The sequence below is a fragment of the Atheta coriaria genome, unplaced genomic scaffold, assembly GCF_025399875.1.
Source record: "Atheta coriaria isolate IRGN ID8LTWV9N9 unplaced genomic scaffold, Caltech_Dcor_3.1 hic_scaffold_6_pilon, whole genome shotgun sequence".
Lineage (NCBI taxonomy): Eukaryota > Metazoa > Arthropoda > Insecta > Coleoptera > Staphylinidae > Dalotia > Dalotia coriaria.
The window spans coordinates 2,190,290-2,214,624 of NW_027045448.1; the positions used below are offsets into that span (position 1 = coordinate 2,190,290).

The window sequence follows — 24,335 nt, forward strand, 5'->3', positions numbered from 1 at the left end:
TGAGTGATTTGCTATGTGTCAGTGTATGGTCACGCAATTAAATGGCAGTGGCCGTGTGTCATACGTACACGCAACTGCGCACGCACCACCCTATCTAAACCAATAGCAATTTTTACACATAACTCAAAGCTTCAAATGTAGATGTCGCTAGAATGTATTAATTCAAAATAAATGAAGTAAATTTTGCAATTTTAACGCAAATATTCAACAATTTAGCAATAAATAAACATAGTACACTGCCTAAATCGTGGCATAAATAGTCAGTGAAAGTATTTGTCATAAAAGCACATATTTTCTCTAAAATTGCATCAAATCTCTTCAAAAACTACAAAAAAGCATAAAAACATTCAAATTTGACTTCTTTAGTAATTTACTCTTGACATTAAAAACCTATATCATTTTAGTTAGTACCTTTATACAGTGCCCAAAATGAAGTCACTTCTACCGCTACCTTCATACGGTGCCCTAAACACGAGTCACTTCTACCGCTAACAAATACCACCCGACGGAGAATTTAATTCGCGTCTTTCGAGGCTGAACTGAAGTTACTCAGCCGTCAAGATCGCGTACAAACCCGTAAAAATACAAATATTTCACGAATAAAGGTGACAAAGCGATAAATCACCTTTTTATGCAAATTTTCGAATTCCTGCAACAGACAAGTATAATCCGACGGAGAATTTAATTCTACATCTCTACATGCCCCGCTAAAGTTTGTGCGGCGCCCCGTTCGTGCGAAATGATTAATAAGATATATGTATTACGAACACAAGTGTATAAAAGAAACAAGTAATAATACCTTACCAGTATTATTATATTTGTGTGCTCTTTTTCTCTCGTAGGCTAAACCATATAAGCGAATATGTTTGTTTCCTTTTAGTGTCGTTTAGTGTTCTCTAAAGGAGTTTTCACTTCAAAAAGTATCCTAGTAATCTTCTCCAAACAAACACACACACATACACACGTCTATGCTACGAATCATCGCACAAAGAGGAGACGGGGATAATAGAAAACTTTGAATTTGTGTTCTCTTATTCTCCCGCAAGATAATCCATATACGCAAATATGTTTGTCTCTTTTTAGTGTCGTTTAGTGCCCTTTTAGAAAAGTTTTCACTTCAAAAAGTATCCTATTACCTTCTCCTGGCCCTAAGCTACCTCTTCACCAATTTTTAGCTGAATTGTATCAGCTTTATTTATAAAGGAGTTAACCAACACGACTTTCTTTTATATATATATAGATTTGATATGCAAAAACTTTTATCAGTGTCTGTTGGAGGCTTGATGATAAAAGATTTTAATTCGCCCAAACAATTGTTTTTGCTTTTCTTCATTCCTAAAATAATACTATTATTTAAAAATCACTTTGCACATACAGTGGAGAATTATTTCTCTTTAATATAGTATACATAGCAATGCTGTGCATTAGGTATTTTCTTAGATATTTCAGTTTAATCAAAAACAGACATATGCATTTTATTGAAAACTCCCCAATAAATACTGCACTAGATCATAGCTAGATGCAAATTTCAAACTTTAGTTTTGTGTGGTTTCTGAGATTAACACCTTCCCGTTTTTGCCACCGAAAACTTTTCTTAAATGTTTTAATTAATAAAACAATCACTACTAAAATTTGATAAGTTCGGAAACACCTATAAATAGTATGTTTCTCCAAATTGCCACATAAACCACATTTGTTTGAGTCCTCCAATTAAAGATTGTGATGTAAAGATGTCAGCTCACCTATATAAATAAAATCAATTGGCAATTAAAGAGTTCTTCAGCAACTAGAAATATAATACTCATAATGATTAAGATTAACAAGGTTTTTTTAATTATTACAACTCATAAATATTTACAGAATGATACTATAATTTTACATTCTCTGTTTCTGCCTTGCTTCTATTTGCTTGCAATCATTACTGTTGAACGATCCACACAATCTGCAAACTCTTGTACCTCTTTAGCACACCTCATTGGTTCATTCTTGTACTTCTTATAACAAGCAATAATTTTTGCTCTGTCAGCACCACATGGAATAGAAGTGAGTTGCTTGAGACTATCCTCAGCATTTTTCTTGCCAGAGACTTCATTCATTGCCTTCTCATATTCAGTTTCCATCACCTTCTTAATCTCTTCATGATTCTTTTGCAAATTTTTCACTCGTTTTTCCCAGTAATCATCATTGTCTTTCAAATTCTTCAAATTATCCTGTCGAAGTTGAATTGATGTTAAACTAGGCTCATATAAAAATGCTGGTGCCATTTGAGGAACCTCTGTAGGAGAAGATTGCTGGTGGCTTACCGTTGGGGCTAAAATCCCGCAGATCATCGTCAGAAATACATATAAACATCAACCAAAACTTCATTATATAACTCCAACAGAAAAGCTTGTAAATAAATGGATACTAATAAATCCAGGTTATGTAAAAACTTTACCTTGATGCCCCCTTATACGCTGGACGCATTCTTCAGAGACCTTTATAACACTCGTCGGATTATCGTTGTCGATCGTAATTTTTCTTGTTCTACTAGCCGACCCACCCATATTCAAAGATTATTCGGAATTACAAATATCTAATAAGGTTAGCAAAATCTTCCTACAATTTCGATTCCTAAAATGTCAATTTTGGAAGGCTGCCAGGCGGGTTGCAGATAGTTCTACTAGTCGCCGCACTCTGTGAGAACATTGTCGAAACACTAGATTTGTAAATTAGACTTACTACTGCTCACTAGGTTGCTCAAAGCAAACAACATTAATTTCAAATTTTACTAAATGTTTTAATCAAAGGATTGTGTGTGTCTGTACTTTCTAAATTTTAAATTCTTTTTAATGCTATACAATTTAAATATGAATAATCCAGATATTATAAGTTGTATATCAAAGTTTAGAATCACTACACTCTTTGACATCTGTTTGATTGGAAAACCAGTACATATGTATTTGAATTTAAATGGCCAGACGTTGAGGCCTGTGAATCCGTTACTTGTAACCTAATGTACATACTTTTCAAAATAAGTGTGTTGTTGAATACAATAGTGCTTACGAAACTAGCAATATCAAAGCCAATTTTTATTTGGAATGTGTTAAACAACGATGTACAAGATATTTAAGCCGATTTAGTCTTTTATTCGTGATCTAACCTAGTACGTTTTTTAAGAAGTTGACAAAAAAGTGCCCGGCTCAAATATGATGAAATACAGTGCATTGAAAGGTTTCTACGAGTTAGAAAGGACGATAGGTTGTGGCGGATTTGCCAAAGTGAAGATGGGCACTCATATTGCCACTGGAGAGAAAGTGGCAATAAAAATAATGGAAAAGGCATCTCTGAAAGATGACTTACCTCGAGTCAAACTGGAATTGAAGGCTTTAAAGACACTATCACATAAACACATATGTAAATTATATCAGGTATTTAACTTCAGAATTTCTTCCATTTATTGGAACTGCTAATTGTTTTATTACAGGTTATTGAAACAGAAACTCATTATTTCATTGTAATTGAATATTGCTCTGGTGGTGAATTGTTTGACCATATAGTAGAGAAGAGCAAGTTATCAGAGAATGAAAGTCGTATATTTTTCAGACAAATATTGTCTGCAGTGGCATATTTACATACTTTGGGATATGCACACAGAGATTTAAAACCAGTAGGTTCAAAATATAAAAGCCAAATGTGATAACAATTATTATAAATTCTTTGTTGATTTTAGGAGAATGTTTTACTTGATCACTCACAAAACTTGAAGCTGATAGATTTTGGTTTGTGTGCAAAACCAGTTGGAGGAATGGAGAGTCCACTTTTCACTTCTTGTGGATCTCCAACTTATGCTGCTCCTGAACTTGTTTTAGGAAAGCAATATTTGGGCACTGAGGTTGATGTTTGGGCAATGGGTGTATTACTCTATGCTTTGCTCGCAGGGTTTCTTCCTTTTGATGATCAAAACATTGATTCATTGTATAAGAAAATACTTGTAAATTACATTAATATATAATATCGTAATAAATTTTAATTAATATTTATATTGTAGGTTGGAAGGTATGAAGAACCATCATTTATGTCTTCATCAAGTAGAAAACTAATAAAACAGATGTTACAAGTGGACCCAAAGAAACGATTAGCAGTAACTGATTTGTTATCTCATCCTTGGGTAAAGCAGGGGAGTAATTCTGACGTCAAAATCATGTCTGATAATGACAAAATCGCAGATGATGATATTATCAGCCTAATGGCCCAATATCATGGTATTACCAATGAAGACATGTGGAAGCATATAAGCAAATGGCGTTATGATTATAATACCTCTACGTACATGTTATTAGTTGCTCGCAAGAAGCGCGGATTGCCTCTGAAACTTATGCCTGGTGCGATAAAACTTCCAGTTCGGATTAAATCGGTAAGATATTCATTGTTATTACATTTAAATTAAGGTTTTAAACTGGTTTTTATATGCCCAGGCTGAGACAATAAGCACAACACCTTCAAATATCAAACAACTAAGTGCACGTTCCAACGGAACATTGAAGGCATTAAATGGTGTGTCAACTCCAACATCCACCCGGGTGATGGAGCGCAAATATTTGACACCTCAGACGCCTAAAATAGTCATAATCAATCGCAACACGCCGAAGAAGCAGGATGAGAACGTGGAAGTTCTCACGCCGGAAGCGACCTCAATGAGTCCTGATAACTTTCTGGAGCCGCGTAAGCCGTCTAGCATCCGCAAACCAATGAAACGTATTCGTTCGCCGACATTTGAAGCAGATTCCAGTCCTGGTAAGTTTTGTGAGGAAGTTGTATCAGATGCATGCTGTATATAAATCACATTTAAATTAATATCATTTGTGACAATATTATATGAATGTACTAAGCAAGCAATTAATTTATTTCGTTCATTAAAAGTTAGTTACTTGCAGTAGACTTTTGTAATTGTCTGCTGGTTACACAAAGTTGGGCTTCTATTTGCTGCATGTCCTTCGGCGTTGATTTACGCCCAAATCTTTGCCCGCTAGTTTGCCGCTTTTTCACTGCCCGCAATAAAATAGCGCGAGTCGCTCGTAATTTCAAAGTCGCAAAACTTGCAAAGTTTCAATAGGTGTGTATAGTATATCAAAGTGTCCTCCTGCTGCGAAGAATGTCCACCCTGCAACAACACGCCGAAAATTATCTCTTAACAAAACACTAAGAAGCGTCCGGGCCCGAGACTTAAGTTCAAGGATTGTTGCTTCCATCTTTATGGAGCCAAAACTCTTAAATTAGTTCAACTTTACACAAGTGTCTCTAAACAGTAATAAGAAGGTGGAGAATCGCGCCCCGGGGAGATGTAGTTCACTCTGATCTATCGCCCTTTTAACTTTGTTATATTATTCTCGATTCGGACGAAAGTACGTAGGGGTGACGCAGCTACCCCTGTCGTGCCTTTCGCACGATGAAATGCGAGCGTTTAGTAGCACGACTCACACGCCGGTGTTGTAACCCTATTAAAAGTGGCCCGATTCCCATTTATTCTAACAGGTTCATCTTTATGAGCGCTCCATGCTTTTGAGTAACATAACAGCGAGTCGCTGATCGGGGTGTGCGAGAACGCGAAGGGTATACGCACCAAATCACTTTCAATTACCCATAACACATTACGATTTTCGGTGATACGAAAACGATTTGATAGGGATCATTTTTACGGAAAACTAATATATTACTTTAAAGTTTTCTGTGTTCTATTAAAGACGTAAACTTAGTTCAAGTAGAATTAACCTTAGCAAATTTTATTCTAACTGGGACACTTTTTTTAAATGCTTTATTTCCTTACAAAAATATTTAGCATTTTTGTTGCTTATTCCTTCACCAATAATTCGACAAAATGCATACTTGCTTTGCGACAAAAATTTTAATTGAAACAAAAAATATGTAATAGCAATTTTCAAATGTGTTGCTTTTCTTCAGCTGGTTGATGCTTTTCACTGTTTAAATTAATTAATATATGAAGAATCTCTAGACATACATTTCGGACTACTTAAAAAAGAAGGTGTTCAGTTCTTGCGTTCGTTCAGGATGCAAAATCCAGTTTTATTAAAATAGACATGCTCCGAGAAGAATGACTCATCGATAACGATTCGTCAATCTAATTAATTTTTTCCGCCACAATAGCAGGTGTGACGAATTTAAGTGGCTTTGTTTTACGGTGTTCGTAGTTGCTTTGAAAATTAATTTAATACAAATCGGACACACCTCGACCCGATCACATTGGCAAAACATACACTATATTATACCCACAATAATGTCGCCTTTTTTCTGCTTTGATTGTTGCAGTGCCGACGAAGAAAACGCCAGGTCGCTCGACCCCCAGGACGCCCGAGCGGTAAGTTTCAATTAGTTTATAGCGGCGTATTTTGCTGTGTGTACATCGGCGGATGTCGCCGATATCGCCTCCAAAGTTCGGCGCATGCACACAAATGTGCGCACCTACGACGGGATAGGTAAACCGAACTTTATGGTAATTTCGGGACGCCGCCCGGATAAATGAGTACTGGTTGACCGAACCGAACGCTCTCCCATTTTAACCCTTTTAGTTTACTATCGGTCAGCGCTCGTATACTCTACGAGTTTATTGCTTTTATTAGCGAAACCCTAATCGGATTCGACCGCATGTCCCACGTTGCCCGTCGCTGCCATAAATTGGGGTTAATTAAATTTAAACAATAGTGCTTCATAGGTGTTTTGTTGTAAATTATTCTCGTCGAGGCATTTTTGTTTCGTATTTAATTGAGTTACCGCTGAGATAATTATTTATTTGTTAATTTTGGTTTTCGTTTAAACAAAATCTACTTTTATCTTTATATTGTGTTTGAATATTAAATTTACTGGTAAAATTGGATATTATAGAAAACGAACGCCAGGTGCGAGTGAAACTTCTTCAGCTCGCAAAGTGCTGGGCAGCATTGAAAGGTCTCTCAATAAAGTACGTCATGTTTTGACACCGCGAAAATCTCCGCAGCAAAATCCTCTTCGACCTGTAATACTCAACAACAAGGTATTTATTTTTATATCTTTATCAACACGAGCCCACGACAATTATAACTTATTTTCTTGCTACGATGTTATTAGGTCAAAAATGTTTTAATTAAAATGTTTTTTTAATTCTGTTACCAGGATCTCTGCAATGTATCTACAACGCAGTGTACAGATCCAGAATATGTTGTCTCCGAATTAGCAAAAGAATTACAGAAAAAAGGAATTCAATGCGTGCGAAAAGGGTAAGTTCAAATTTTTCTATAAAATTTCATGTTATTTCTTGAAAATGCGAATATGTACATTGGTTTTGCAAAGATATCGTGTTTTTTTTTGCAATGGTTTGCCTGCCACCAACCATAATTTACGATTTCGAATAGTCGATATTTCAACAGACTATTAGCGTATGGTATACACCATACCTGGCGAAGCCCAATGGACGAAATGAGCAACCTTAAGAAGAGCTATAACTCATTTGCTAATCAGACATAGTTATTATACGTGTAATTACTCACGACCATTTAAATGAGACGTTTGCGAACGCGCTTTGCTTTGCTCCGCTTTTTCGACAAACAACGTGAACAACCCGACGCGATTCTCATAAGCCCGCGGACAATAACAAACGTTTCAATTTCAGCTTGGCATGTACTACACTTGAAAAATTAACACATTTCAAATGGATAGGGATATAAATCAATGAACGGTAAACACTTTTTTGTCAATGTCTAGAGCCACAAAAGTAACGCATTCGACAAATCTTTAAAATTAACATTGTTGTAATTCGGACAACAATGCGGCGCGTTTATTTTTTCGGATAATCACGTCGCGTTGCGGATTAAAGTTTCCGGTCAGGGCGTGTAGGAGTGAAAAGTGCAGCCGGTTTTGCGGTTGCGTTCTCATGAATGAAACACGCAGGATGGTCGTCGCTGGGAATACCGTTTGGTTGTAATTTCACAGTTAATTTTTCATCCTTCGTTCTAAGTGGACCCATATTACAATCGCCAACGCTTTGATTTTTTATAGTCAAATAAAACGATGCGCCCAATGTACCGCGGATCCAACCAAAATTGAAGATAGCTCTACGTGTCGATTGTTATTGCATTCGCAGGTTCACAGTGCGCGGCAAAATGGAGCCGAACGCGTTAGGGCGGTTTGTCGGAGGCTGCTCGTTTGAGTTGGAAATATGTTATTTGCCGATGATGGGCGCGACGCCCAGTCGGAAGGGTAGCACACCGACGAAAACCGCAAGCGATAATTACGCTAAGGATGAAAATGGTGATGGCACACCGAGTCGCATACCAATTCTGAAGAGGACCGAAGCTGCCAACACGGGTGAATTCGTCGTTCAGAAGCTGCCGAACCGGGTGGGCATTCGTCGCAAGCGCCTCAAGGGGGACTCGTGGTGCTACAAGAAGGTTTGCGAACAGGTGCTCGCGCTTACCGCTACGGAATTGAAACAAACTGCCGTTTAGATGGGCCGTTTTGATTGTTTGTTATAGGCGATGTTCTCGATAAGTTTATTGCCGCTACCTACCGCCGAATCAATTATTGTGCGTTCTATTTAGTTTGCTATTCTCATAAAATTTTATTTTTATTGTATTGTTTTAGAATAAGTTATAATTTAATGCTTATTAAATCATTGCTCTCATTTATTATCAAGTAATAATTGTATTTAATTTTGCTTCTGCTTTTTTGCTTTGTTTTGAAAGAACTGAAACATTTAATTTTGTATATGCACATGAAAAATTAAATATTCTGAATTTCATTAAACGATCGAAAAGCTTTTATCCCTTTAGTGAATCAATTAATTTATTATGCAACGGAATGTCTGTTAGGTCAGTTACTGCTTTGGAGGGAAGAATTCACTTTCCCTCCAACTCTTCATAGGACGTAGACGATTGAATTGAACCTGTCCGATGGGTTGTTCGTTAGGAAAGGTCGGTCGTTAACACACGCGATTGTGCCACGTTCCGACCGACGCTAGACTCACTGGTAATCCACCTGTTTCTAACTGGAGCAATGGCCTACCGGTCTGCTGGTTTTAAGGGTTGTGCAAGTGTGCGCGCTATTAGTACCTCACTGCGCACTGTTTATAGGCGCTTGGTTTGTGTGTGCGTGTATGTATGTGGTGCATTCAACCCCGCGCGATCATCCATATGCCCTTTAAAAAACCAACGGTCTCGATTGATTAAGTCTCGTCAGGTGTCTACAGGTGGAGTGCAGCCAACCCCGCGCGCATAAAACGATCGTTCGTGCGACACGTGTCTATAATTAGAATGCACGACAGAGGCGTAGCGAGCGTCACGTGGCGGGAGATCTTATGATTATGATTGACTCCTGCGAATATTTGTTCCTATTACAATCATAATTATCTTTATATTACGCTAGGATTCTATTACTATGCTACTTTTATAAAAATGTAGTTTCGGAATTTTAAAAATTCATTTTCATACATTTTGATTTACCTAATATATTTACATTCCCAAGAGTTTAGAAATTTTGCAAAATGTCTGACGCATAAACAATATACAACCTCCAGATTGCATAGATTTTGGGCGGTTTTTACTGTTCATCTGGTATTTTACTTTTAGTTTTTGGTTGTGCGAAAAAAAATCACATTTTTATGTATAAGAAGATAATGCTCGTAAAGAGGAAAAAGAAAATGTGTACAAGGAAATTATTATTAAAAATTAATGATTTGCGAAGGAATGGAAAAAAGTTTATGATTAGTAACGTAACAAATTATGTAACAATTTCTTGATATTGCAGTATTTGTAGCCTGGTTGGTGAAAGTAATGCATTGTTTCGAAGCATGCAACAAAATCGAATTATAGAAGAATTGCATTAGTGTGACAAATGTCAATCGAAAAAAATGCGTCTATTTCACTACGTCGTCCACAAAATAGACTAATACAACTAACTCACGGCGACCCGACAGACACTGATTGAATGACAAAGTAAAATCGAACAAAAATATACCTACGTTGTACACTGATTTTATTATTAAACAATAGTTATATTTTAATAAAAGTTTTATTATAAAAGCGGTCAGGGCTAGTAAAATGAAAATAATTTCCTTCTGCTTGTTCTTTTTATTTATTGGAACAATTACTTTTCTTGTGGTTGTAAAAGGAGAAGATTTAGACTTTAAGAAAAGGCCCTCTATACAAGTTGTTGTGGCAGTGTACATGAAATATATTCTCGCTTGTTGGCTCATTGGTGGCCACAGAGAAAAACGAAATATAAAAGTTTAGCAATTAACGATGTCGTCGACAACGCAAACTTTCAAATTCGCCGCGCGGAGAAGGCATCATGCGGTGCCGCACAGCGACGAGAACCTTCGCGCACAAGTACTTCTTGCGGTTTTCGGAAATGAGGATTTTTCACGGTAGATGGATTTTTGGCACAACATCCAACCGGCTACCGTTTTACCAACAACCGACGTTGACAATTACGCAATTCGTCGACACCGCCGACCAGTGCGATAAATGACGCAGCGAGTTGTCAACTCAACCTCAAAAACTGCCGCAATTGCAACGCCGGGTAACAATTATAACGATTATCCAATTATTAACTAAAAAGCACAGCGATATCATACGCTTCCACAGTGAAGAAATTATTATATTGTGTTTTTGTGCTTTTGCTGAATGTTGTACGGTCGCAACAATTAAGGTCAATAATTACATTATCCATTAAATGTAGATATTCCAATTTCTAGGCAATGTTTAGTTTTAAAAAGTTTAAGTTGACCTTTTTTTAGTTTCTATTAAATTATTTGTTATATTACTGTTTTCGTGTACAATTATTATTTTTTCATCAAGGGCACCGATTAAGGTCCGAAAAAGATTAACAAAAGTTGTGTTTTGAAGAATTTTGAAGACAAAAGCTAACAAATTTGATAAAAATTGATCATTATTGATGTAATACAAGTATAGAATTTTCATAAAAATATTAATATACACTTATAATAGAAATCCTATAATTACAACGACAGGTTGAAGGCAAAATGCCAACCGTCCCTTAATTTTTCTGATATCAAACGTTAGACGGTTTTTTAAATAGTATCGTACTATATAATAAAAGAAAAAAATAACAGGAAGAGATCTAATAGATAAATGCGGTGTGGCGCGGAACAGCACGTTTTCCGTTTCTTTTTTCGTTCCTTTTTAAAACCTAGATAATAACATGTGGATTACGGTTAGACTCAAGAAGAACCACCGGACGACGTAGTTCGAATTAAAACACGAATAACACGAAGAAAGTGAGTGTGTAAAACATTCGGCGGGAAAAACATTATCAGCTGGTGGTGCGTTAAAAGTCCGTTTGTCGACAGTCGTAACCGACCTTCCTTATGTCGCTTAAAGGCATGCCTTCCATCGTCGTGCACTTGCATTACTCCCATCGGTTTTACCATAAGAAAAGCAACATGCGACCGTATAAAACAAAAGAAGACGCACTCAACTTATATTCGCACTTGCAATAGTAGGCATGTGCTAGGAGTTAATTTTAAAAGTTGCTTATAACGGATGGTATGTGTGGCATGAGGTATGAACAATTTAATAGTTTTACTTCCTTGTTTCGAAATTAGTGAGGAAAAGAAAACACGTGGAAACAAGGAAATGTTAAAAAGTGCACTTCTATTACGGCACAACTGTTATATAGATAAACGAAGTTATTGTTTGAAATTGCTAACTAAAATGCATTTCTGTTTCTAACCGTTAAGCTTAGGAAAACATATTTGATTGCGAATGTCAGGAATAATTATGCAATTGCTTCTATTTATGACGAAAATTTTGAAATTGTAAGAGACAAATCCTTTTTCATTTGCCGCGTTGTAGTGATTATGATGTTAGGTTAGGATGTGAGGTTAGGTTATTAAAGTATAATGTACCTACATTCAATTTTTCTGAAATATTGGACCGTCAATTTGATCAGAACTCAGTTGTTATATGGTTATCAATACATTAGCTGCATATACTCATCTTAATCAATCGAAATATTAATTATACAATTGACGGTCTAATTTGTTTATAATTCAGAATAGACAATGCATAATCAAAACTTTGACAAAATGAAACAATAGTTTTCTATAATTCCGTTCGTGAGAAGATTTCAGCAAACACACTTTGAATCGAATAAATCTGTTGGAATAGCATTTTATTTCGTGAGTAATGACGCCGTGAAGGTAATAAACTAGAAATAATTGTAGGAGATAAGATAGAAAATAAAGAATGAAATCGGCGCGGCATTAGGGCGCACCGAGGGAAAAGAATGAACAGACGCCTGCTCCTTCGGCACGCATCTGATTTACATACGACGCATGATCTTTCTTCGTCGCGTTTGTTATTCCCGCGGATTCTATAGGTGCCGCGCAGCGATTCAAAGGCGAGGAGCGTGTGACGTTGAGAAAACGCGAATGTGTGCGCGCTTATGCGTTATGTGCGAACTGCGAACACAATATGGAACCGATGAAATGTAAAATGAACTCGGCGGCCATCGGCAGCCGAAAGCGGTTAAATGCGATAGATAGCGAACGCGAGCGTGGCGCGACGCATCGGTTATCTCAAAAGACGCAGATTTTATCGCGGCGCTTTTTAGTTGGGCAAATAAATATACCTCGGCGCTTCTACCGCGCGAAATGTGTGCGTTTAATGGATATTTATGAGGGAAAAATATTCGCGGACTTGAAGAGCATCGAAATATTCTAATTAGAATCCAATTATAATTTATATAGATACAATTAATAAATTATTACGACCAATTCTGTTGTTTTTTGCGCTCGTCCATCAACTCAATAAATATAATAATAAAAAACAAGGAGCAAAACAAGTAAAAAAGAAGAAGGTATTGGCCGGAGGCAACAAACTCAACGTCGCTCTCGAATTTGATTTCTTCGCGTTTGCCTTGCTTTGCGTGTGTGAGATATGAAGAGCGGTGCGAAGCAGTAAAGTACAATGAATTACATAGCCGGGCACGTGCCCTACCGGAAGCCGGCGGGTCACCGTTGGCTGATAGAGCGTGGATTCTCGCTTCCACTTCGGCGCAGAGCGCGCACTTTGCTTCGTTTACGGACGCGCATAATGTGTACGTCTACCTCACCCTGCGCTTCCTCCCCTCGCAGGAAATGAACTTATGATGATTAGTCTCGGAAATTATTACTAGGCCGCCCATTTTATATACTTGCCCATTTCTTTATGCCGCTCGCTTGAACTTAACAGCTACGAGGAAATTTATTATTAGACTATGTGAAACAGATTTTAGAGTGTTACACACTGTTAAGTGAAGAGTGAAGAAGTTGCTAACTAACACTTTCAAATGTCACTATCAGTTTATTAATATTATTTTTTAAATAATATTTATGCTGATGTATCAGTTGATGCGTTTGTGATTTTACTTTACAGACTTATTAATGGTAACTATCAGGTATCTCTATAGTTTCTATTTATTTAATTCTGTGATAAGCTGTTTGAGGAGAATTTTATTAATAAATTTATACAAACAGTTTTTAAATAATTGAAAATTTTAAATTCTTTAAGATTTTATGTCAAACGCTTCCTGTATTCTTGTTTCAACCTGTTTTAGTACTTTATTTTGTTTAACTTATTATATTTGAAAAAAAAGCCACTTTTATTCTTATACAAATTTTCCTAATTCTATATAAAGAATAAGTATGTATGAGAAAATTTCAAATAATTTGACTTCCTTAAATTTAAGGGTTGTACGTGAACCAAAAGTAGTTTCCGCAGCGTATTTTTTATAAACTTGCACTAATAACTCAAAAGTCACCAAACCAAGGGTGTGCAACCAAGGATGACTTAAGACGGTTGGTCTTCCTCTCAGGCTTACTCGCCATTCGCTGCTGTTGGTATACTACGGTTGTGACTAGTTTTTCACCGCAACATCGTGCACGCGGTTCGTACTTACTTACAACCGACTTAAATTTGTACATTATTTTTGCACCTGGAGAGGACGTTCACGGTCTGGCTGTTTCCTGATAATGATGATTAACTTTTTGTCTTCGGGAATTATTCCAATACGCAACTAAAAAACATTCGTTAGAAAGTCACTACTTTACTTAAGTTTTCAGAAAGGAAATGTTTGGTATTTTGGTACTATTGGATTTTGAGGAAGTTATATAAAGCCATAGATTTGAATATTATACAAGAGAAATAAATAAGATTTTGATAGGAGATTAATGTTTAATTTCATTAAACATATCTTCCAGTTGCATAAAAAATGAACGCGCTATATGGAGTTCCGTGGCCATCAATCGAACCATTAACGACATAATAAAGTCCCCGGGTAGTCCACCATAACGCGGATACAGCCCAGCATCGCGATCTTAATTAAGCAGTAGTGTAATTGAATGATGAGCGTCCGCGCGCGCGCTTTCAAAGCCGTGTCTAGGTGTTAAATTTTTCAGCAAAGCGAGCTCGACGCAACAAGCATAAAGCGTGCAATCATAACATCATGAGCGCACGCCTATAACGATAATCAACACGGCCATCACGATATCAGCACATGTGCCATGCAATCAGTTGGGAGAAAAATCTTGCGCCGATAGTGGAAGGCATAATAATGTCTTAACGCTTCTTCGATCCATCGACGCACTGACTCTCGTCGGATCATTATTACAAGCTTTATGCGCTATTTGCACCTATTCTAAAAGTATTTTCCTCTTGTAAGCATCGCCCGTTTGGGCCGTAAACGTGGCGCGAGGTTGAAATAATGAGTGGCATGTTCGCGTGCAGTTTTTACACGCGGAATAGTTTCCAATTTTTTATTGTCATAGCGCGAACGCCTTGTTTTAGTCATTTTGTTTCGAACACCAAGTGTAAGTAATTTGCAATCGCCGCTGCGTCCAGTTTATAACTGTTCGAATCAAACTCCCCGTGTTGATCAATTTGCGCTGCATTCTGATGGTTGAACTCTTGACCCATCGCAATTTCTGCACGACCAAGTGTTTATGCCATGCTGTGGAGCTTCTCTTGCTGAACTTGTTCGTTTTTCAACATTGAAAACATTTAATAAAAGTCCTGTAATGCGAAAGCAATTCATTGTTCGAAATGTGGCGGAAACATTGTCCGAATGGGTTCATTGGTGGGAAGACTAGGAAGCATTTGAGAATAATATTTCATAAGTTTAACAGCAGTTACAAAAGTATAGCAGTTATTCACGACTCCCTGCTTCCATGGTGTGGAGAAGTTCCTCCAAGTCGATGGCCCGTACACACAGGATATTGTCTTTAACGACTCTTCGTGCCACCTGACGGAGTCACAAAAGCGCAACGAATTTATTCCTCGGGAATGGAACGCGAACAGCACACACCACGCAGCGCTCGTTTGGTTCACAAGGGGTTGTTTGGTAAACTTTGTTTTTCAGTGCGTAATGTGCATATACAAAGTGATACCAAAAATTTAAAAAAATAATTGAGGTCATATCATTATTTTAAATAGTTCAGAACGTCAGAAATTACTGCTCAAACATGAATACAGCGTCTGCATTTGTAAAAATAACCCTAAACTTAATAATTTGTAAGTTAATAAACAATAACCGGCTATTACCTTTTCGTAAAGTGCGCTCAGCACAATTATACAATATGTTTTATAAGGTCACCATTTATTTTGAGGTAAAATATGTTTGAAACACTTTGTAAGAATTTTCAAAGACAATTTATAATTTAACCAATTTGGTGTGCAACAAGTTGTGAAAGTGTCGGTTTTTACAATGACATTGACGTAGGCGTAATTATTGAGTGACGAAAAATCAACCCCAGACAACATACTGACAAATTTGTTTTTATATTTCCCATAGAAATGAAAATCATGCTTACTTGAAACGGAAATCAAAACATATTCACACAGAACTTACTCAAACGGCAAGAATTTTATATTAAATGAAATTAAATTTTTTAAATTTTTGTTTTCTAATTTATTAATATTTATTTGACTTGGTTAAAATTTTGTTTGAAGTTTATCTTACTCCATCTCCAACTTCATCAACATTCTCAACCCATCAGTTTTGTCATGATCAAATCCGAGAATCATGCCAATGTTTAATGCAATCTGAGCAAAGATAACATAATGCGCAAAACGTAATTGCACCTACGTTGCTCTCTGGTTTAATGAATGAAGTTTGCTAATAATTAGAAAATAAAGCAGCAAAAACAGCTAATTAACTGGTTGCGCATTTCGCATTAGCTAATTAAACGATGCTGGCCGCGATGAATGAGGAAACATGAATACACCGTTGCATTTTGAGCTGATAAAACTGGCCGGTGCGCGGAATGCGTTTGCGCAATATTGATGATTGCGTTTCGGTTTTTATTGAGATTATATTGAAACGTAAAATGATAATTGTAATATGTACCACACACATACTATTTTGCATGATCTGCCTGTAGTCTTGGATTATATTGCAAATAGAACTTCAATCACTAGCAGATTGAATATATGTAATCTAATTTTTATGTCGTTTTTGATATTTTCTTCCGTAATTTGTTCCATTTATAAGAAAATATCTTATAGAATATTGCACATTAAGATAATTGCTATAAATTTATAATTTTATCGCTTTTTGCTAAAATTTGAAAATTACGATTAAATTTCATATACATTTGGAAATTATTTAGTTAAAAAGCCCTGAAACGACAACAGCAAACAGAGAATTGCAAGGATTATTTTATTTTCTGAATTAATACGGCCCTGACTTGTTTTCTATAAATTCTTCCACTTCCTATGAATCAGGATTAGTAGAAACGTATATAGCTAACATAGAAGTAAAGCAAGAAACGTAACTTTCTGATTTTTTCTGCTCTGTTAAATGCATCTTATCTCGTAATTAATTGTACTTATATAAATAATTACGACGTGTGGCGAGTCGGACGTTTGTTTGTGTTTAGTATTTGCAATCGTTTTTGTTGGTATTGCTTCCTACAATGTGTTTTATGCGTTGTTTCTGCTCTTTGAGCGCATTTCAGAATTAATAGATAATGGTTAAGACATCTTATGCGTACGTGCTAATAAAAGAAATAAGCAACGAAGAAATGTTAACAAAAGAAATTGTCTTTTGAACAATGTATTAAAGAAACTTTCTTCTAGTTAAACTTTTGACATTCGAAAACATTGTGAATGATAAATATGAATGCAAATTTATATAAAAAAAAGTTTTTATTGTCCTAAAGCTTTAGATAACAATTTGTATTGTACTTTTTTTATTAATTAAAAATATATAGCGTAGAGTAACCTGTTTGGGTTTTTCTCATATTATAAATTCAATGTGACTTAATTAAAACCTTGTCGCTCGAATTATAATTATACAATGGTTTATTTTAAAATTTATTGGACTTGGGCGAAGGGTGCTGCCCGTTGTGTTGACCACACAACGAAAAACTGAATTCATAAATAAATCCGCTGTAATTATCATCATTCGGGACTCTTTTATCTCGACGAAATCACACATCCTGTTGCTCCTCTTCCTCTCCGCGTCGCATTCATTCCATAATTTCACACTACCAACCCATTATCAGCGTGAGTGTATTGTTACTCGTGTGTCTGACAATTATGCAGCCCCCGGAGTCCGCTGGCTCTCTTCTCAAGCATTCTTTCGCGGTCGGACTTTTTAGCTAATCCGCATACATCGCATATACATGTCCGGTGGAATGAGGCGCAGCTATTTCACATTTCATGCAAACAACTAGGGTGAAACCACGGGCACCAAGGCCCCCACAAACTTAGCTGCACGTTAGTATAGGTGTACGTTTGCCCATTTCACGTATAAATATAAAGTAAAAATATTCCTTCCTCTTTGCCCGCCGCGCTTGTCCGGCGTGCTAGGTTCCGGTGGAGATTGGACAGCGCGGCCATTGAGAAGATTCGTCCACTGTGACGAAGCTTCCGGCCTACCTTCGGCGGTAGTAATATTCGCCCGGCGCGCAACAAATCGTCGTCTGGCGGGCGCGAGCACCAGCGCTTGCTCGAAAATGTATGCAGACGCGAGGAAAAACAGAGCCTGACCGTTGCCGAGTGTGTTTTCGTTAATCAGCATTGCGGTTACATTGCTGTGTGTAGTTTATCGCGAAAGAATAATGATCACCAACCAATTAACAAACATTTTTTTATTTTTGATAGTTTTTCTCATATTTTCGTGATAAATATACTTCTGCAACAAAAAGTTGATAAAATAAAATTCTTAATTGAATAAAAGTTAAGAAAGTTAAGAATATTAGAGACATTACTCTCATTAATTCAATTTACTAAATATTTTGCGAGTTAACCTATTATACAAAAGCTCTTTACAACAAAGTAATGCGTAAATTTGCATAAGATTGAAGGAAAATGATTAGATAGCCTTTAATTTCTTATTACTTAAGTTTTTCTTGTAATATTTAAAACAAATTTTAACCGTTTTCAATTTTTTCTAAGATTTTTGCTTTTATAGCAATGTTAGTGGGAACCATCTATATTTACTGGTATGTCAGCAATTTCCCGCATGCTGCAAGAAGCATATCGGCAAAATATTTGGTTTTACGAGTATTGGAACATTCACAAATGGGAATCCTGCCGGCAATTGCAATACACACCAAAGAAAATTCTATAACTATTTCGAAAAATTTTATTTATTTATTAGCTGCGATAAATATCGAGCATTCCATCGATTTTACCACAAAAATCTTGTACTTACCGTCTTAAATTTCACTAAATAAATTTTCATGCTAAATTTAAAATTAAACAAAAAAGCAAATAACTAAATAAAACTAAAAATAAAATAATTAAAATTTATTATAAGTAATCATTATATTAATTTAATTAGCTTCAGCAATCCGAGGATTATCATATCGGCAGCCAGCAGAATATTCTAGTTGCTGCACGACCATAATGAATTAATTCCGTATGGACGATGCAATAAAACCGTTTGGTTTTTTTCCTGGCTGCGCCCGTAAAGATCAAACGCTAGGTAATTAATAATAAAATTAATTTAAACTGTTTAAAACTCGCCTGGCCGGCGAAAACGATAAAGTTCTTTCGGAAAAGTGCGCGCAGGTATTTAAATTGACTATTCAATAAGTGCCCGGCGCATTATCAGCGTCAGAGCAATGAAAACATGAAGCATGCCAGCAACGTTAAGGACGCGTATGGATATATTCTATCAAGTAGTAAAACACATTTTTCTCGTTCGATTTTATTCTCATTCAACTGTTCCGTCTTATACGATGTGTGTGCACTCGATGCGCTTCATCCAAAATACGCGCGCGGTGGAATCCTGTGCGGATATTCGCGATGCAGAAGTCGACGCATCAAACGGGCAGCCAACTTTTGCGTCGTATATCTCGTGCGACGTCTCGTATCGTCGCAGCGGCTTAGCGTGAGATGGTAGGAATACGAGCGCGCACCGCCAGTAATTAATGATTTTATAAGCAATATCACCTTTTAACCCACCGTGCTCGTATCGTGCGCATGCATCTCTCTGCTGCCTGGCGCGCGGTGCAAGTGCGTCGATATAAATATCGCGTTGGTAATATAAACGCCGCCGATTCAACTAGCCGCTGAGCTGGATTTTTATCATTTCGTGCCTGGAACTTGTGAGAAGAATCTGCGCTTCCTTTCTGAGAGTTTTGCAACTAGTTTTGTTTCCATTACTATTTAAACAAATTATGCATAGATACATTTGATTGAAGAGCACTTTAACCGAGTTTTAATTGGATAATTCATTGATTTAAACAATAATGCAGTTTTTCTATTGTTTATTTTTTGTCAAAGAAGACTTGAGCATGAGTTTTACGATTTATTGCAGTATTATTGCCATGTGTTGATTTTACATAAATTTCAAATCACTTGGATAAAAAATAGAATAATATGATTTAAAAATGTTTTGATTAATATAATTTTTAGTGAATAATTTACAATAATTAGCAAATATTTACTGTAAAATTGTCAACCTGTAATAAATTTAATGAGATACAGAGGAAATGTCGCAGGCATCAGCAAATAAAAGTTACACTCCCTCCGGTTCCCACAAATTTCACAATATTATTTAAATTGCTAATTTACTCTGCACTGCTTTTTGACCACATACATTATTTCAATAATTAAAAATTAACATTACGAATAGATTAGGCAGGTGTCCGTAAATTTTATTTTCTATGCTTTTATGTTTTACGACTATAATTTTACCTGTGTTCAACAATCACGCACGCAAATATACAAAACACAAACCTGAATTTCAACATCGGTAAATTTTGCGTTTTTGACTGCATTGTAAAAGGAGCTGTAGGTTCAGATTAAAGAAGCAGCTTGAAACGGTGTTACGTGGAAGAGAAGAATGAGTTAAGTGTAAAATAAAAATGCGCCGTTTCTTCGGCACTGATTGTAGATTATTTATTAATTACTGTAAGTACGGCACGAGCTGTCACGCTAGAGAGCCTCCGACAACAAGCACAGTTTGCAACAAACAAGCAGCCGACTTTTAACGCAGGAAGAATAGTAGTCAAATGGTAGCAGGTTGCACACTCTACCCTATGGAAAATACAACAAAAATATTCGATTCAGACAATTCACTACGAATTAAAAATAATGAGCAAATTAGTTTTAATGGTTTTGAGTAGGTACTTCAACTTAATTCAGTGATCTAAGTAATCAAAATTTTGATATTTTTAAGCATATTTACACTAGTTGTATTAAAAATAAGTAAAAGTCAAAAATATATTTATTCTTTAACAATTTCGGAATAATAAATAAATAATAAAAATAATAAAATTAAACTTTAAATTTAAAGCAAATTAACAGTATAAGTATTTATATGCCAATTATGGTTTTTATTTAAATAAATTCCTTCTAAATTTCTATTAAAATCGAATTGAAAAGTAAATTTAGTTAAGAATGAAGGATCAGCTGATCGAAACATTGTGTTACGGCTGCATGGCGCTATTACACGCTCCGGACAAGATTATGTCAGAGGTGTTCCGTATTGAAGCACTCGGGTGGTTCTTAGCGTGAAGCTGGTAGGTCAGGGTCGAGGGTAGTTCGGATCACCGGCCATCTGTAACTGTTAACTAACAGTTTAATGTGTGCAGTGCGCCGTCCGCGATCCTTGTACTTGCGCTAAAGTTCTGGCTATTTGTTTTTATGGAATGGGTGGTCGGTCGGGCATAAACTGCCCAGACGCACCGGACGCAGTTTATGCACTCTTCTTCATTTTCCGTTACGGTTTGCTTCAGGCTCAAAACATTCATAATAATAATCAGATTTCAAAAATATTTCAGTATTATCAATATGTGTTTGATTATCGACATCTTGAAACGTGTCAAATGGTTTTAATAACCTCTATACTTAAATTGTAGTTGGTACCTTGGATAGTGTTATAATTAGACGAACTACTATTATGTTTTATGTACTTTCGTAGAAGACGTGGCGCGCGCAAGTGCGAGCAGAAAAAACTATATATAAATATGGATGGAAGAAGTCTACGAACGTAGATTACTACGTATATAGGTACCATAAACTGTTCCGGAGTTGTGTTTAGTGACCGGCACGAGCAGAACCCGGAACCGAACGCCACGCACATCCTCCGTCGGGCACGTGCGCGATCTCGCCGTAAATCTGCGCTCGTCTTCTCTATTTCGCTTCTTTCGAACGGGCAAAACAAAACGCGCGATTGTTATCTATCTATCTTTGGCGGCGCAGCGAAAAAACCTGCATTAGAAAAAGAGGAGAGCAAAAAAAAACGAATTCAGTCCGAGGAACAAACGGTTGGTAATTTATGGTGGACACATTTAAGCGTTCATTCACATTTTCAAAATGTAGTTTTCTTGGGTTTGAATACCGATGGTGAATAGGAGAAAATTTACAACTTGCCTAAAATAATATTTACAAAAATTTACACATAAACATATTTAATTGTCTGGAGGAAAAGTTAATTGTAAAAATGATCATACACTGAAGTTTTACATAACAAAATTTTTTAAATTGACAATCCCCCATAGAATGAAAGGAAATGGTTAAAGTTAATAAATAAATCGATTATTATTTTCAGATACTCAAAAAGTTGCATTCACGCTTAATACACCCCCATTCCCAATTAGATTTAACCGTTAATAAATAGCATCTAAATAAAGTGCTAAAATTACGAAATTATAAAAATAAATAAAACGGTAACACACCCTTCAACAACACTCACAAATTTCACACTGGCAATTCTATAACCGGTGGGAAACTAGGAAAGACAAATGCATCCACCTACCTACCTGCTTACCACATGTTCCGCAACGTGTTGAATATTTAAATACTCAATGATATGCACCACTAAATTTAAAACTACCTTTAAACGCATTGTTGTTTAAGCTGTAAAGCTCGTTACGGTTATTTGCTAGGGGTGCATTCGTTTAACAATCCTCAACATGAATTGAAATTGAAATTTAAATTAAACATACAAACAATACGTCGTGCCAGTGTGTTTGATGGATTGCGTAATGCGGCCGACAATCAACATAATAATACATCGCCATAAATTAAGATCGTCGATAGAGTAGAGTTCGTGTACTGTCTATGGTTTTAATGTCGTTGGGTTATTATTGTTCTACACGTTCTTTATTGTCATTTAATTTGGACAGGTCATAAATATTTTCTTATTCGTTATTTTTAGTTATGACTTATGTTATAAGGTTGATTGCGATTGTCTCCTGCGAATGGAATCTGACGTGTATAAATCGAATTAAACTTTGGTAAGGCACTTAGGATGGGAGTTAACTTCCTGTCCTCGCCTAGCAATCCGCTGAGCAATCGATGCTTGTTCATTCATGTGGCGTCATTCACTTATTTACAATATTAGCAACGATGGCATTGTTTCGATGTCAAGTATGCAAGCAATTAACATTGTCGGTGCAATACTGATTGTGATTATTGTCGGAAGTGACTAGATGAGATATTTATTGTTAGACGTAAAAGTAGGAAGTGATTTAATTCGTTGTGTTAATTAGCAGTTAAATATTCGTTGATAATGAGATTTTTAATTAACACCTTAGAAATAAATTAGAATTTATTATTTTTTATATAGTTGTATAGTATATTAATAAGAAAAATAAATCAAAATATTTATTTTTAATCTTGTCTAGAAGTTAATAAATTGGCAATACAATAAAATAACAGCACAAGAAGAAACAATTTCAGATACCAATTGTTTTTTTTTTAATTTTTTAACTTTTGGATTATGATTTAGATTATGATTTGCATCATCCTGAAAATTTATATGCTGCCGATTCTCCGCTCATTAATATACCCAAGAAATCTGAACCACGTGAGCTTTATGTATTTCGCGGTTCACGGGTGGTGAGTTTGACGAGTTTTATCATCATGCGCGTGTGTTATACCGCAGAACATAATCCACAGTTAGGCGTTGCTCGTTTCTAGTACAATTTCCACAAGAGGCGGCCGGGCGCATTGCATCTAGCCGTATCTTGGCGCACGCCGCCATGATGGGCGCCGAAGAAGAAGAAGTCTATAACATTAACTCTTCAAGTCTTTAATTGCTGTCGGTTGTAAAACGCTTCAGCTATCTCGTTACGACTTTTTGATTGTTACTACCATCAAAACTACCTACGTCGGCATCGCCCATTACGATCCGATGTTCTTGATGCGCTTGTCGTTTGTCGTCGGATGCGCGCATTGTGAGATAGAGCCGTCTAGCTATCAAAAATGAGGCGCAGGCAGGCGGAGAACAACAGAGTTGTAGGGTACTTGATGGCAGAAAAACGAAGAGAAAAAACGCGTTTACAAGGAGACGTGAACAAAATGATCGTTTTTCATTAGAAAACATCAGGAACGTGCGCAATTAGAAGAACGGCGCTCGGGTGCTTGGAGACGCGAGCTGTTGTAAATTGAAATATAAGAGAATAATAAGAGGACACGCGACAATCATAAATTGCTCGTCGGGTGGAATTAGGTACTTACTGTCATTGGTTGGTATTCTAGATGTTAAATTGACCAAGTGTGGTTTTATATTTACAATTTTTAACGTTTTTAAAATTTATCTGATTACCGGAGTTGTCCACAATTATTTTTTTACAGAATCCTTGTATTCATTCAATTTCTGCACAAATATTGCATTAAAGGTGAGCAAATACGGAAGGTTGTTTACAAATAATTCAATCCTATTCAAAACCCTTTGATTTTGAATTGCAATATTTTTTAAACATTTTTTTACAATTATTATTTTAATTGGGGATATTGAAGAGTTGGTAGGAGCAATAATCAAAAAATCAGTTTTTATCAATTTTTATGAGATTATTTTGATTGGTGGTAGTGGTCCAGTGCAGATTAGGTACCCACAGAAACATT

General features: G+C 36.2%; 2 protein-coding genes across 4 annotated transcripts; one reads left to right on the forward strand and one right to left on the reverse strand.

Annotated features, from left to right (window-relative positions):
• Window positions 1–1,364: 1,364 nt before the first annotated feature.
• Window positions 1,365–2,651, reverse strand: Chchd3 (Coiled-coil-helix-coiled-coil-helix domain containing 3). 2 transcript variants are annotated; one of them, XR_010548862.1, is made up of 3 exons: window positions 2,438–2,651; window positions 1,842–2,311; window positions 1,365–1,786 (listed from the first exon to the last, which is right to left on the reverse strand). XR_010548862.1 is itself a non-coding variant. In XM_065305495.1 (2 exons), exons 1-2 carry the CDS (start codon window positions 2,544–2,546, stop codon window positions 1,902–1,904), a joined length of 519 nt encoding a protein of 172 aa, XP_065161567.1. In that variant the 5' UTR covers window positions 2,547–2,651; the 3' UTR covers window positions 1,811–1,901. The 2 variants fall into 2 exon arrangements, 1 of the variants encoding a protein (XP_065161567.1); XM_065305495.1 differs by lacking the exon at window positions 1,365–1,786 and having other exon boundaries at window positions 1,811–2,311.
• Window positions 2,652–2,928: 277 nt separating this feature from the next.
• Window positions 2,929–8,775, forward strand: LOC135794357 (maternal embryonic leucine zipper kinase-like). Of its 2 annotated transcripts, XM_065305589.1 has the most exons (10): window positions 2,935–3,097; window positions 3,163–3,410; window positions 3,467–3,649; window positions 3,713–3,973; window positions 4,031–4,396; window positions 4,458–4,776; window positions 6,307–6,355; window positions 6,880–7,027; window positions 7,147–7,250; window positions 8,114–8,775. In XM_065305589.1, exons 2-10 carry the CDS (start codon window positions 3,189–3,191, stop codon window positions 8,475–8,477), a joined length of 2,016 nt encoding a protein of 671 aa, XP_065161661.1. In that variant the 5' UTR covers window positions 2,935–3,097; window positions 3,163–3,188; the 3' UTR covers window positions 8,478–8,775. The 2 variants fall into 2 exon arrangements, with proteins under 2 accessions (XP_065161660.1, XP_065161661.1); XM_065305588.1 differs by having other exon boundaries at window positions 2,929–3,410.
• The last annotated feature ends 15,560 nt before the right edge of the window (window positions 8,776–24,335 follow it).

Excerpts from the sequence above, each read along its gene's own strand:
- Chchd3 (XM_065305495.1), bottom strand. The coding sequence starts at position 2,546 with ATGGGTGGGTCGGCTAGTAGAACAAGAAAAATTACGATCGACAACGAT. Across the intron at positions 2,312-2,437 it reads GCGTATAAGGGGGCATCAAG|CCCCAACGGTAAGCCACCAG; the intron begins GTAAAGTTTTTA and ends GCGGGATTTTAG.
- LOC135794357 (XM_065305588.1), top strand. The coding sequence starts at position 3,189 with ATGATGAAATACAGTGCATTGAAAGGTTTCTACGAGTTAGAAAGGACG. Across the intron at positions 3,411-3,466 it reads ACATATGTAAATTATATCAG|GTTATTGAAACAGAAACTCA; the intron begins GTATTTAACTTC and ends GTTTTATTACAG. Across the intron at positions 7,028-7,146 it reads CTGTAATACTCAACAACAAG|GATCTCTGCAATGTATCTAC; the intron begins GTATTTATTTTT and ends TTCTGTTACCAG.